General features: G+C 56.5%; 1 protein-coding gene across 2 annotated transcripts; it reads left to right on the forward strand.

Annotated features, from left to right (window-relative positions):
• Positions 1–290: 290 nt before the first annotated feature.
• On the forward strand, positions 291–14187 carry DRD2 (dopamine receptor D2). 2 transcript variants are annotated; one of them, XM_065881360.1, is made up of 7 exons: positions 291–583; positions 5564–5673; positions 6727–6863; positions 8024–8214; positions 9118–9204; positions 10808–11135; positions 12867–14187. In XM_065881360.1, the coding sequence occupies exons 1-7, from the start codon at positions 299–301 to the stop codon at positions 13058–13060; spliced, it is 1332 nt and encodes a 443-aa protein (XP_065737432.1). In that variant the 5' UTR covers positions 291–298; the 3' UTR covers positions 13061–14187. The 2 variants fall into 2 exon arrangements, with proteins under 2 accessions (XP_065737432.1, XP_065737433.1); XM_065881361.1 differs by lacking the exon at positions 9118–9204 and having other exon boundaries at positions 12867–13060.
• Positions 14188–15242: the final 1055 nt, after the last annotated feature.

Raw genomic sequence — 15242 nt, forward strand, 5'->3', positions numbered from 1 at the left:
CCGCTCTTTTGAAGATCATCTATTTTATTATAGTTAAAAAATCGTACTTTCTCATTTGTTTTACCATCTGCAAGAACTTGCTAGCAGAAGAGTGGCAGCAGACCCCAATGTTTTAAAAAGATTTGGGGATGCAAACCTTAAATCCTGAGGCTGGAGAATTCTCTTTTAACCTCCCGTGGTACGTTTTAGCCCCGGAGCCCTCTGTGGGTGGCAGCATGCTTTGGGAGGCCCTCCTGCTTACGCCCTGTGTCCGTTTCTCCTGGCCAGAGCCTGGCTACCCAGTGGCCCCGCTGCTCCCATGGATCCGCTGAACCTGTCCTGGTACGATGACGATCTGGAGAGCCGGAACTGGAGCCGGCCCTTCAACGGGTCCGAAGGGAAAGCCGACAGGCCCCACTACAACTACTACGCCATGCTGCTAACCCTGCTCATTTTCGTCATCGTCTTCGGCAACGTGCTGGTGTGCATGGCCGTGTCCCGCGAGAAAGCGCTGCAGACCACCACCAACTACCTGATCGTCAGCCTCGCTGTGGCCGACCTCCTGGTGGCCACGCTCGTCATGCCCTGGGTGGTCTACCTGGAGGTAGGTCTGGGCCCTGCTGTGCTCGGGTGCCTTCCCCGGGAGGGTCCAGGCTCCTCACTGGCTCCCTCCAAGGGTGCGCCTTCTCCTCCACTCCGGGCTCAGTCTTACAAAATGGGTAGATCGTCTCCTTAACAATCCCCACTGCCCGTCGTAAGGCGCTTAGTAAGTGCCAGGCCTCGCCTTAGTCCTTCACATACAGCATCTCCCCACCGAGCCCTCACAGCATCTTCTGGATGGTGAGCCAGATGGTCAGAGAAGTTAGGTGACTTCTCCAGCCTCGCACAGCGGCTGGAATTCGGGCCCCAGAGTTGGTTCATCAGGTCGTGTTGAGAACGGGAGTCATCGACAAGGATCCCTGAGGATGGCGGAGGCTCGCGCTCCCGGGCCTGAAATCTCCACCCTTCTCTCCCCGCTTCGGAATGCGGGCTGTTGCTCCACGCTCTCCTCCCTGCCCTCCCCACTCCTCCGTGTGTCCTAGGCTGTGTCTGGGACCTCCAGCTCAAGGCCGCTGTGAACTGTGCTGTACCCCCTTTCCTGGGGAGGGACCACATGGTGACGCATTGCTCGGCCGGGAACAGAGCCCAGCCCTGAGCCCGGAATAGTGAGTAGGCAGCCCCTGCTGTGGGCCAGGCGCTGCCGGGCATTCCACGGACACATACTCAGCAAACACTCGTGCTGGTTCTGACTCGATATCATTCTTCTCACTTTAAGGAAGAGGAAACAGAAGCTTTGAGAAGTTGCCTGTCTTTACCTGGATCACACAGCAAAGGGGGAAATCACTGAGAAGTCCTGAAGTGGGGACCCACCTCCAGGAGGACACTTTCCAGAGCTGGCAGGCAGATGAGGGAGGGCCTGGGGGATCTGGGTGGGCACAGGCTGGATCCCGCCACTTTCTCTGCCCTGGGTTCTGGGGGGTGGAGCCTGGATTCAAGGGAAGCTGACCAGGCATTCAGGAAAAAGCCAACGCCAAGGTCGCTAAGATCTCTGAGCTGTTAACTCCCCGCCCCGGACGAGAGGGGAATTTACCTGTGCCGTAGAGACAAGCCCCTGCCTGGGAGGGAAGGCTTCCAGCTTTCAAAGAAAACATGAAACCTTTGTAGGTTTGAGCAGAGGAGACATCTAGCAGAAGAAGCGGAGGTGGGGAGGAGAGGCTGGTCTTACGGTCTCCACGTCCCCAGGGGCTCCTGTTGTCACTACCACACGGGCCCACATGGAGCTCTGGGCCATCACTCCCTTGGTTTCCTTTAGCACGGCTCAGACAGGCTGGAACTTTCAAAATGACCGGAATGTCAAGAGACAACCAACAAGAAACAGACAATAGATACAATACAACCTAAAGGCATACAGGCGCCACCGGCCAGCCGCCCAATTATTCCATGACTGCACGTTTGTGGAGACCCCTAGACTCTGTCCATCCCACACCCTGTCTGAGGGCGTCTCCCTGAGGAACCCCTTCTTGATTCTTACACTTGTTCCCTGCCTGCTCCCCTGAAAAGGAGGTTCCCAGGCCGCAGACCATCAGGTGAAAAATGATGGGTATCTGGCCAAGCAAATAACCTCTCTGCGCCTGGTTTCCTCATCTAGAAATGAAGATAATCGCAATGCTTATGTCATAGCATTGTTTGAGAATCTCATGCGTTAATATATGAGAAGTGCTTAGAACGGCAGCAGGCATATAGTAGGCACCATGGAAACGTAGTCATGAAAAGGGTCATGAAGATACTGATAGGTAGCCACACCTCTGCACATTGAAGGACCCTCCCCATGCCCAGGCAAAGAGCTGCCCTCTTCCAGAGGGAGGCTTTCTCTGCCCAGGACTCTGGGTGTGGGATCTGGGGCTTCCAGACCCACCACCCCTACCCAGAGCCTCTAAGGGAGAGCCACATCTGTGCTTTAGGGCTCCTAGGAATCTATAGGTTCTCGACACACATATTTTAAACATACCTGTTCACATTATTTTAAAGGTGAAGCTCAGTGTTTCAGGGGAGGGTGAAGAATGGCATCTCAGAGGGCAGTGCTCAAACTCTCCCGTCAAACAAGAGCCGGACAGTGGGCCCTGCGGCATTGTCTCGGGTACTTATTGTCCCTGGAGAATGTCTCAAGTGGAGTCTCACCCTATCCCAACATCCTGTTAAAGTATCCTCCCAACCATACCCTCTCCAGAGACAATCTCGTTGTCCAGAATTTTCCATCCTGTTCCATTTCCAGGGATGTTAAATGCCTCTGATAGCCTGCCATGTTGGCATCCGGCTAGGTGGGGCTGGATGTGCATCATTTATTCTGCTCAGTGTATGGGAGGCACGCTGGTTTTGGCGTGAGAGAACCGGGTTCGATTCCTGACGTTACCACTTTCCACCTGGAGACACTGAGAGAAGAGAGCCAGGGCCTGCTTGTCTGCATAGGCCATTTTGGCCTCACAAGCCCTTGAGGGGAGGCTTTGCCTCGTGAATTTTCCAGAAAAGCAGATGCGATTGAGAAAGCGGGCAGACTCAGAACCCCGTTCTTGACTCACTCAGTCAACAGGTCTGAGCACGTCTGCGTCCTGCCCCATTCCTAGGGCTGGGCTCCAAGGCCTTGGCAGGGCCATTATAGTGCAGCCCGATGGAGATGACGAGGGAGCAGCCTCCACAGGAGATGTGGGAGCACAACGGGACGGGGAGCACAGGACCAGGCCTGGAGGCGTCGGGGAAGGCTCGCAGGCAGAAGTGATGCTTTCAGAAGAATTAGCCAGGAGAGGAGCAAAGGCACTAGCACTCCAGGCAGAGGAAAAAGTGTGCAAAGCCCCAGAGTGGGGTGTAGGGGCAGGGGCGTAGCTGGCTGGAGGTTTCGAGGGGCGGTGGCCTCCGAGGTTTGCTGTCACATTCCATAGAAATGAGCGTAAAGTGTTTGGAACCGTGCCTGACACATGTGTACAAGTTATCGTTAGGATTTAGCCAAGGCAGCTTGAGGCCCATCCCACCGGTCTCATTCTGTGCAAGAATATTGAGGAATGTTGTCCAAAGGTGCGGAGGAAACAGCCCTGAAGTGGGACTAGTATAGCTGGGGGATGGTACTCCCTTTGTTACTAAATGATCAGGTGATCTTGGGCAAGTCCTTTTTCTCCCTGACCCCGTTAGTCTGCCCTTGCAGTTACACTCTCTCCTTTCCCACTTTGTGTTTATCTAGTACTTTTTACATAATCATCTCCTCTTTTGACAAGCTAGATTGTCCCTTCCAAGGCAGCTCAGGAGAGAGCATAGGATGTGCTACCCAAAGAGCTTGCTTCCAATTCCAGCCCTGCTGCGTACTAGCTGGGTGTGCTCCTGAGCTTCATTCCCTCATCCAAGAACGGGCATAAGCAATCCCCTCTGTCCAAGCTTTAAGCACAATAAATGAGATAAAGTATGTGCCCACAGGAGACGCTCTGTAAACAGTGGCTGTCAACACACTTCCTTGAGCCTTTGATCCAGAAGCCCCTAACTGCGTTCTAGAGCAGCTGCTCCTGGAACCTCGGAGGAAGCCCCGCCTTCTTCTGTCCTCCAGGAAGGCTTTTGGCGGGCAGGGATTGAGAGCTCCCTGAAGGCTGTGTCAGGATTGTTCACCACTGCGCCCCAGAGTCTAGGACAGAGCCAGACGCATAGTAAGTTGTCCAATAAGTGTCTGTAGAAGAGAAGGCGGGGAGGACGGAAGGAAGCAGGGAGGATGGAGAAGACGGCCCTGATATCTCAGACCTAGATCCCCAGTGGAATGACAGCAGTTCGGAAATACTAGTCCTAGGAGGGCGCCAAGGTGGAGCACAGACCATGTGGGCCTGGGACCCTCTCAGTAGTGTCTTAAAGGTAGACTCTGTTGATGCCAGGGAAGCCCCTTCTATCCCCGTCCACCTGTGCCCGCCTTCCTGGCCCCCGGATATCCAGCTCACCTGGCCAGTGTGGCGACACGAGAGGTCTCCTGTCTTTTGGGAAAAGCTGCAGTTTCCTCCAAGCAGTTCCCGTCACTGTGCTTAAATGCCAGCAATTGGTTTTATGCCTGAGAGCAGCTAAGAGGCCAGTGCTGAGAGTAAGCATTATAATTAGCCCTGCTGCCCTGCTGTGCCCCACAGAGTGGGTCCTGCTCTGCTCCCGTCACTGGGAGGGGCTTTCCTGCTCCCCTTTTCTCCGATAGGTAGTAGTGCAAGTCGTATCTCTCTGTCCTGACTCTGTCCTCAGGGATGGGGCCTGCTCCAACCTTCCACGGCCGCCAGGGCCAGCCTGCTGTGCGAGTGTGTGTGCCTGTGTGTGTAAATGGGAGGTGTCGGGGTGTGGGTGTGCGTGGGGGGTAGGAATGTGTCTGTCGGGGGGGAAGAGGGGTGCAAAACGCTCTTGCCGAGAGCCGGGCTCCTCATTTTACACTGAAGCAGGGATGTGTCATGACACACCTTCCCAGCCCGTCCTGCTCTTCTGAAAGCTTTAGTCCAGGCTTGCCTTCTTTTACTCTCTAAGTGTAACAAGGAGCAGAAACGTCTTCATAGTCACTGTCTTCACCACTGTTCTTAACAGACACTTACTGGGTCCCAACTCCGTGCCATACACCAAGGAGCAGCCCGGCTTCCCTAGAAACCTGGGCCAGGGCAGGGCAGAAGCTGAGCTGAAAGGCCTTAGGCGAGTCACTGCACTTTTCTGAGGCTCGGTTTCCTCACCGGTAACATGAGGATCACAGGGTGTTCACACAAACGTTTTACAGGTGAGGGTTCAAAGCTGAGGCACTTGAGTAAGTTGGTCATCTTTCTCCTAGCAAAGTTCTTGGCACAAAGTGGCCTTGTGTGTCTAGGAGGAGAAGGGGCCAGGGCAAGGGCCTCAGACACCTGTGGGTACAGCTCCCCATTGCTGCCCCTCTCCTCCCTCGGCCAGAGCCCCACGAGACCCCCCACTGAGCCCATGGCCCGATCTGCCCCGGGACACCGAGCTACAGTGCCTGAGTCGATCTCCTCTCCTGTCCGCCCATTATGTTGCTTTGTCCTAGGTGGTGGGCGAGTGGAAATTCAGCAGGATCCACTGTGATATCTTTGTCACTCTGGATGTCATGATGTGCACAGCAAGCATCCTGAACCTGTGTGCCATCAGCATCGACAGGTGAGCCCAGCCAGGGTGGGGGAGGTGACCTAGACCGTTCACCTCTTGGGCTGCCCCACCTCTTCTGCAGGGTCAGGCTCTGTCCATGATGCTATACGGCTGGCTGTGTGCCTGTGAGTCCACGTGTCTGTGTGTGCATGTACGCGTGCACGCGTGAGTGTGTGCACGTGTGTGGGAGAGGGCAGACCCCCTAAAGGGAGACTGTCTATGGGCAGTGATGCTACAAAGAATACCCAGACAGGGACGGGCATAGAGGAGAAAGCCCCTGACCTGACTGAAGCCCTATAGCCCTATCACTTCTTACTTACGTGACCTCGGGCAGATTGCAGATGTTTTCAGAACCCTAGTTTCACTGTCTACAAACCAAGCATGATGGCACCTGCCCACGTGCGGGTCTCGTATCTGGTTGTGCATTTTGCGTCCAGCACAGGGCACAAGGCCAAGGGGGCCCAGGTTCTGCCCACCTGGCTAAGCTCTATCCCCAGAGCCTTTTACTAATTTACACACATGGGCCACATGGACTCCCAGAGGCCCTGGCTCTACACCCTTTGCTGGATTCTTGGAAGATGAATGGAACTAATGTCGCAGAAGTGCTGGGTAGGGCGATGTGTGGCATCACAAACAATCACCATTGTTATTATTTTTTGCTGAATGAGACCTAACCCTTGCTCTGAGGGTCCTGGCTACCAATCCATCAACAAACACTTCTACCCGCCACGGGCCCAGCACAGGTGCAGGGGGTACAGTTTCAAAGGTGCAAAGACCAAGGCCATGGCCCCTCGAAAAGCCTAAAATCCAAGCAGGGAGACTGGAGTGGAAGATACGGTCCAGGATTGAATGGTAGCCGGTCAGTCATCAAACACTTGATTGGCAGTCACCAACTGTCCTTGCTGTCTGAGTTGGGGGCGGGAGAGGGTTGATTTAGAGTAAACAGGAGGTGGACCAACTTTCCATCCTCCCAAAGTGGCGTGTCTCTGTTGTGCCAATGTTGTGGAGTGAGTGGTCCCTGGGCCTGCACCCCAGACTCAAGGTTCCCACCCTGTGCCCTCACAGGTACACAGCCGTGGCCATGCCCATGCTCTACAACACGCGCTATAGCTCCAAGCGCCGAGTCACCGTCATGATCACCATCGTCTGGGTCCTGTCCTTCACCATCTCCTGCCCGCTGCTCTTTGGACTCAACAACACAGGTGAGTCCTGACTCTGGTTGCCTGGGGCTCAGCTGGCCCCAGCCCTGGCCCTGTGCAGGACCTTGAGGGAGCTAAACCCTGGTGCGGACATGGGTGGTGACCCATCAGGAGCCTGTTCGCCACCTCGGACTGAGGCCAGGCTGAGTCTCCTGGGTCAAGCCCGACTCCAAGTTGTACCTGGTAAAGTCAGAGAGGAACAATGGCCTGGGGCACAAGGGAGCTGGGTGAGGAGTGGGGATAATGCTTCCGGAGGATGCCTGGCCATTTTCAACTTTGAATTGAAGCAGACCAGACAGCCTCGCGAAATGCACGTGTGTGCCTGTCTGTGTGTGTGCACACAGGGTAGGAGGCTGCTGGGCCTCCATCACCCCTGATAATAGTGTTTGTATAATGAAGCTGCAGCCTCCGGGCCGGCCAATCCCAGGCCAGGCCTGAGCCACCTGGAGCAGGAAAGGTAGAAACAAGTAGGAGGCCAGCTCACTGTGACTGTGTCCTGTGCAAGGCAGTCAGGAGCGCCTCCGACAGAAGAGGCACAGCGACCGTCAGGGAGATAGATGACACCGGTGTGCCTCCAGAGACCATCACCGGACAGGACACAAGGAAGCCTTGAAAGCATGCGGTTCAAGATCTAAGTGTCATGGGAATTCCAAGAAGCAGGAATAGGGCTAAACGTGCTTGGATTAATCTGGAAAGGCCCTGGGAGAGAGGATAGACATCTGCTAGATCTGGAAGGGAACTTGGAAAGACATTGGAACACAGGTGAGTTCAGCAAAGAGGACCAAGTCATCTTGTCCCTAAAATTAAAAGGTGTCAGACCTCCCGCCAATACACAGGAAAGGCTACAATAATAGGTTACTCTGCTTCTATCGTTTTCTTCCGTCATTTTGTCCCCAAAACCGTGGCGCCGCTCGTGTGCCCATGGATGACATACTAATGATGAAGTAACGAGGGGATATTAATGGAAACACTTGGAAACAGTCATCACAGCTTGGCTTTTTGCTCGTGGTTGTTTTTAATACTCTGATTTATGCTGTACATTTACTTACATCTAACGTTTCCAGGCCGCCTTAGGCATCTAGTCATATTCTCGGTAACTGGGAAGGCACTGTGGCCCGGGGGGGCCTGCTGACACACCCACCCGGGGCTCTCCTCCCCCCCAGACCAGAACGAATGCATCATCGCCAACCCCGCCTTCGTGGTCTACTCCTCCATCGTCTCCTTCTACGTGCCCTTCCTCGTCACCCTGCTGGTCTACATCAAGATCTACATCGTCCTCCGCAGGCGGCGCAAGCGGGTCAACACTAAGCGCAGCAGCCGGGCTTTCAGGGCCAACCTGAAGGCCCCGCTCAAGGTCCCGAGATCCCCTCCCCCGATGTCCCTGCCTAACCGTGACCCAGGGGTGCATGGGGTCCAGGCTGGAGGAGCTCCGAGGAGCTGGGCGCGGGCAGATTTCGAAGGCTGGGACCTCAGTGGGCGACTTGAATCTCCAGGGGTCGGAGGTGGGGAGCGGGTGGAGACCACCTGGGAGGAGAGGACTCTGCAGGGAGACCACTGTCTGAACCCAGCAGCTCCTGGAACTCCACGGCTTTGCTGTCCTCCCTTTTTCCTTTCCTCACTCTGGCCCTTCTGTCTCCCTTTCTGCCCCTCTGAGGCCTCCATCCCATCTCCTTTATCTCCCATGCTCTGTCCTCTTCTGTTCAAACCTCCTTCTACCTCACCTGCTCCCGCCTACTTCCCTCCTCTGCCTCCCTTTCTTTTCCATACTTGTGTCTTGTGACTTCCCTCCGCTCAGCCCTCCCTGAGGAAGACGGCATGTGGGCACAGAAGGAACAAGTGCTTTGGGCTTAGACACATCAGGTTCAAATCCTGGCACCGCCACTTTTTTGCTGAGTGACCTTGGGCAAGTTGCTTAACTTCTCTGAGCCTTGTTTCCTCATCTGTTAAACGTGAATCAAAATACAGATCTCACAGGGTGGTCTTGAGGATTCGGTGTGAGAGGGATTGAGCATGCCTACTAGGGTGCCAGACCCTTAGCAGGTGCCACACAGAAGTCAGGGCCCTGCTGTCCCTCATTCTGCCCACCTCTTCCCATCACAGTACCGAGCCTCACCCTTGCCTCGATTGCCTCCTCAGGCCCCCAGCCTCCTAATCTCTGCCCTCCTCTGAGCTCCTGTGCCCAGTCTGACTATCCTGCATTGGGATTCTGCCCCCAGCCCCCTCCCCGTCATGACCCATGTGCTGGCTCACTCCACAGGGCAACTGCACTCACCCTGAGGACATGAAACTCTGCACCGTTATCATGAAGTCTAATGGGAGTTTCCCTGTGAACAGGCGGAGAGTGGTAAGTGTCCAGGTCAGGGACCTGGAGCCTGGTCTCTGCCTCTAGGGAAATGCACCTGCCGTGATTCTCGAAGACCTCACCAGCTGCTCAAAGGGATAAGCACCTCTCAGGATCCCCCGCTTTGTTTCAGCTGAGGCCAGGCTTACCACACACTCTCGTAAGCAGGCAAGGAGCAAGACACCTCAATTCTGCAAGGCACAGAGAGGGACCCCTAGCACAAGGAAATGGTTGGGAGAAAGGACTTGGCCATATAACAATAACAATAATAATAATGGCTATGACCATTAAGTGAGCACCTACCATCTTCCTAGTATCTCATCAAATCCTCACGGCGACCCTGAGAGGTTAAGTCTTCTTGATCTTATGGATCTTCATTTTATAGAAGAGAAAGAGAGGCTCAGAGGGGTTAGGTAACTCACCCAGGCCGAACAGTGAGTGAGGGACTGAATAGTTGAGTCCAGACCTGAGTGACTCTGAAATCCATGCCCGTGTTCTTTCTACTTGCATACGCTGCCTTACAGACAGGCAGGTTCTGGGGCTGGAGGCTGGGTGCTGGGGGAGGAGGGAGCAGAGCGGGCATGGGGCTCACGGTAAAGTGCAACCTGTAAGGAGAGCCCAGAGATGCAGAATCCCAGCAGACCCCAGGGTCTGCTCAGTGACAGGAGCACCAGGGTCCAAGCAGCAGATGTCCCATCCCCTGGGGGTGAGAAGAGGATGGGCCAGGGAACCCACAGAGAACTGCACACCAAGTCCAGGTCAGGTGTTCTCAGGAAGCAGGGCCCCTGCTCTTCACTTGAACATTCACTGTTCACCTGCAAGGGCAGGGCTCCAAGCAACCGTTTGAGATACAGGGGCCGAGACAGGCACTCAGGATCGGGGCACCTGGGCACGCAGTGAGGCTGCGTTTCAGAAGCTCAGGCTGAGACCCTAAGTCCTGGAATAAGAGAGCATGAGGAAGGACCTGAGGCCAGGGCCCTCAAGATCAGCCCAGCGAGGAAGATGTGGGGACCCAGGGGTCCACCCTTCGGCCCCTGCGTCAGTCTACCAGGAGAAATGGAGCTCACCTGTGAGTGCTGGTACAGGGGCCTCGGGTCAGCCTGACAGCCCCTGTTTCAGCCTGGCAGGAGGAACAGGGTTGCCCTCATGCAGTTAGAACGTGAGGTCCTGGAGGCAGGCACTTGGCGCCAGTCAGTAACTTATTCCCGGCAGCCGGCTGGCGCCTGGCACTTAGCTGGCACTCAGTGAGTGTTGCTCAGTTCCTAAAAGAGAAGTGCCAGGTACGAAGCCCCCACAGAATGGTGGTGGGGTCGCTGAGGCTGCCTGGGGATTGCTCTGAGAAGGACGCCAGGGCTGACCTGGCAGGTGGGGACTGCCTTGGGCCCTGGGTCCTGCCCCCAGACAGTCCCTGCCTCCCAAAATGATCGTCCCCCTTGCCTCGCTGGCAGAGTGTCCCTGTGGTGCTTGTAGGAGTCTCCGTAGGGGGATAATGAAGGTCTGGGTGGGGCTGGGTGAGGCCAGGTGAGGCCAGAGGGGCCGGGTGAGGCTGGGTGGCTATGGCTGAGAACTTGCCTGGCTCTACCCAGAGCTCTCTGCCTCTGTGCAGGAGGCTGCCCGCAGAGCCCAGGAACTGGAAATGGAGATGCTCTCCAGCACCAGCCCGCCCGAGAGGACCCGGTACAGCCCCATCGCGCCCAGCCACCACCAGCTGACCCTCCCCAATGCATCCCACCACGGCCTCCACAGCACACCTGACAGCCCTGCCAAACCAGAGAAGAACGGACATGCCAAAGACCACACCAGGATTGCCAAGTTCTTTGAGATCCAGACCATGCCCAATGGCAAAACCCGGACCTCTCTCAAGACCATAAGCCGCAGGAAGCTCTCCCAGCAGAAGGAGAAGAAAGCCACCCAGATGCTCGCCATTGTTCTCGGTGAGTCGGCCCTAGCTGCTGGACACAGCCCGCCTCTGCCCAGCCCTGGCTGAGAAAGGGACCCATCACTGTAGGTCCCATTACTTACCATCACTCCCTAATCATGGCCGGTAGGTCACAGGACTGCCACTCTTCAGGCACAGGTCAAGCCCACTGACATATCTGACTAGGTAGATTCTATAATTACGCTCATTTTAAAGATGTGGAAACTGAGGTTCAGGGAGCTTTTGTAACTTGATCAAAGAGGACACATGATTTAAACTCAGGCAGTCCCATTTCAGAATCTGAACGTGACCAGTTTACCATAATGACGCCCAGAACCTCGTGACCCTGGGTAGGTCATTTCTCTCTCTCATCTCCCCATCAGTAGAGTAGGTTACTTTTCAGGGTTGTCGTGGTCATCAAATGATACACGGTGGTGAGAGCATTTTACAGACTACAAAGCCGTACACACAAGCGCTGTTAATATTGCTATTGTTGAGGAATCAGGAAATTCACTTGCCTCGACCAAGACCCGGCGGGACCAAAGCTGTGAACGATAAACGGGGCTGTGAGGGGGCCTCCGATCTAAATGAGAGTGAGTGAGACAAGGCTTTAGAATAAATTCTCGGTCAGGAATCCAGGGCTGGACTGATACGGGTGACGGGGACAGGATGGAGGGACTGATGTGTCTCTGTCTTCCAGGCAGCACCCAGGGCAGTTGTGACGCCCACCCACACCCACCATCCCTTTGGCCTCCCAACAGTCTTATGACATGAGAAGGACAGGTGTCACTATTCTGGTTTTACAAATGAGAGCTCGTGGTCATAGCAGGTTAGGGGACCAACCCGTGATCACGCGGCTGGGAGAGGCAGAGCGGGCTCTGGCCAGGGCCTCTGCTCCAGTCCTGGGGGTCTCTGCTTTGCGGCCCCGCCCTTCCCAGGCACTGCTCCATCCCCGGGGAATTCCCGTGTGCCCGTGTGGCATTCTGTGCAGACGGTGCCTCCCCACGGAGCGTCCCACCCAACAGGAGGTCCTGAGTTAGGCAGGCAGAGAGGTGGGCAGGCGGTCGGACTCGCGACAGCCTCGTGTCACCAGGCGGGGGTTAGCAAGGGGTGTCCACCAAGGGCTGGGGAAGCTGGGGGAAAGCGTAGCAAGCGCCTGGCCACTTGGGGACCTTGATAGACTGGAGTTCAGATCTTGGCTTTGCCACCAAGAGTGGAGTGGCCTTGCGCACATCACAGAGCTGTCCCGAGCCTCGGTTTCCGCCTTCCTCGTGGGGATGCCAAGAGGACTAAGTGGCTCTGCATCCAGCTCTCCCTCTGGCCCCAACCGCACGTTCCCCACGGCAGTGAACAGACTCTCCACTCCCAGCTTCTGCGGAAGGTCGTCTCAAAGACGACGTGGAAGTAGAGTAGATACAGCCATTTCTACCAGCTGACCCGTGTCAGGATGTTAAGCGTTCGGATTTGTTTTCAAGCCCTTTATCCTCTCTTATGAGGTGGGTATCGTTATATACACTGCACAGGCAGGAAAACAAGGCCGAGGGAGGTGAGATGACTGCAAACTGGGGTCAGAGGCAGGTCCAGCATCCAAGACCATGGCTCCCCCTGCGGTGCTCTTGCAGCCTTGGTGCCTGGGCGGGGCCTGAAGCACGCGATCCGGGTCCTCCCCCCTGCCCCACCCGGCGCAGCCTCCCCACCCAGGCCCTCCCCGGCCCCAGGCACCCCTGACTGCCCCCCTCTCCCCCAGGCGTGTTCATCGTCTGCTGGCTGCCCTTCTTCATCACCCACATCCTGAACATACACTGTGACTGCAACATCCCACCCGTCCTGTACAGCGCCTTCACGTGGCTGGGCTACGTCAACAGCGCCGTGAACCCCATCATCTACACCACCTTCAACATTGAGTTCCGCAAGGCCTTCCTGAAGATCCTCCACTGCTGACCCAGCTGCCCACCTGCACGGCAGCCTGCTTCCCAACTCCCTGCCCAGCGGCCCTGCCTCGGGCCCTGGGAGCCGTGGGCAGGGTGACACAGGGCAGACTCGGCCTCCTCCTTGCCCGCAGGCCCTGCGGTGTTAGCTTGGCTCCATGGCCCTCACTGACCGCACACCCTCGCTCTACGAGGGCAGTGCTAGAGAGCCAGGCACGGTGCCAGCCCTCGGGCCGGACCCCTGGCTCAGAGGCAGCTCACGGAGCCCCCTCCCACTTCCAGATGCTCTCTCCTTGGCACCAAAGACACAGCCGCCTTCTCTAACCTTTCTCTGGGGCCCTGGGGTTGCTGGGCCAGTGTCAAAGCTCAGAGGCCGTGCTGGCCTGGTCTCACAGGCCTGTGCTGGAGCGGGCAGCGGGGAGCGATGGACAGTTCACACCCCCCAAGACCTACACCAGGGAAGCCAGAGCTCTTGCCAAGGCCCCAGGCAACTTCAGGCCAGGGAGACCCATGTACATACCAGGTCTGGATGGACCCCAGAGAAGCCCAAGCCCCAAACTTCACCCCTTCTCCCCCACCGAACCTGGCAGGAGCTGCTACTTCCATCCACAGCAGTGGGTCCCGACCCCACCCAGCTCCCCGTGAGGTTTCCATACTCCAAGAGCCCAGGAGGGTCTGCGGGGAGAGGACCACCCCTATCCCAAGCCCACTCTACTGCCCCCCTGATGGACGTGGGTGCCTCTCTGTAGCACATGTCGGGCCAACCTGGGAGACATGTTTGGGGCTTGGTTGGGGGTGTCTGAGGTCCTATGGGAGACTGCTCCTGACACCCTCTGCCGCAAACCACGTCCTTTTCTCTTCCTTTCGCCTCTCCACTCCCCAGTCCTCTTGTCCCCCTTCCTTTCCACTGCCTCCGCCTCAGAGGAGCCCACGGCTAAGCGGCTGTTGAACACCGTTCGGCCTGCCCTGGCCCTGCCAGAGGGAGGAGGGGAAGCTGCAGCTTGGGGGAGCCCCCAGGCCCCAAACTCTGTAACATCACTACACATGCTCCAAACTAATAAAACTTTGACAAGAGTCACATCCAGGGCCCCTCAAGCGGAGGGTACAGTGTCACCTCCAATCTCTGCACCCGGTGTGGCCAAAGCTCCGTGTCTGTGCTGGGGGTCAGAGTTGGAGAGGCTTTCTGCAGACCCTCCAGAGAAGGTGGCCCTGGCCACCATCAGAAGGTACAGGACTTCGGGGGAAAGGAGGAGAGGAGCTGCTGCAGGAGGGCCAAGGAGAAGACGTGTGTGCCTGTGTGTTTCTCCCCTCATCCAGTCCTCTCCTCCCGAGGGACGTGAGCGCTCTCAGAGCTGCAGTTGGGTGGTCCTGATCTTCAACCACCAGCTAAGATGGAAGGGGAGAACGTTTCCAGTAGCCCACGGGCCCCCTAATTGCCAGAGCAGCAGGGTCCTAGCAGAGGCAAGCCAGGCTATCCCCACTTCCCTTCTCCTCCTCTCCAGGTGCTGGCACCTCTACAGGCCCAGTCCTTAGCCCTGCTCGTCCACCAGGGCAGAGAAGGCTCTGTGGGAAAGGTGGCCTTCGAGGTGCGGCTGTGCCCACGTCTGTGTCTGCCCCTTCCCCTGTCTCGCATCAGGACCCCCTTCCTCTGGGGCAGCGGGGGAGGCCCTGGTAACGTGGCCTGGTGTCCTCCTGCCTCTTGGCCTCCAGACCAGTCACAGCTCCAAGCCTTCTGGGGCCACGACTTGGCACTGACCCAACAACAGAAATTTGGCTTTTTAAAAATGAAATGTAAATCAACCCAGTGAAGGAGGAATATTCTTACCACCTTGAGAATAACAGCGGTGATAACAAACAAGGTGCTGGCACCCACGGGCTCAGGCTCCGGGGAGCTGTCAGGGCATAATTTGCATGCTAAATACAATATTTTTAGCACCAAAGTTTGGAGCACTTAACTTGCCCTGAACACTTAATTATGGACTTTGATCTTCTCCCTGAACCTGAATGTAGCACGAAGCCCTGGGAGAGGCTCCTGTCCCCAGAATACCTGATTCCAGAAGGTGGGCAAAACAGGCTCCTGGTCTAGCTGGAACGGGGGGGTCAATAACCCAGTGACCCCCTCCTGTGGAAGGCACCAGACCCCCCAAGGGGGCTAGAACCCCCCCCCCAAGACCTGTCAGCTCTGTTACCCACCC

Source organism: Phocoena phocoena, chromosome 8 (genome assembly GCF_963924675.1).
Source record: "Phocoena phocoena chromosome 8, mPhoPho1.1, whole genome shotgun sequence".
NCBI classification, from domain to species: Eukaryota; Metazoa; Chordata; class Mammalia; order Artiodactyla; family Phocoenidae; genus Phocoena; species Phocoena phocoena.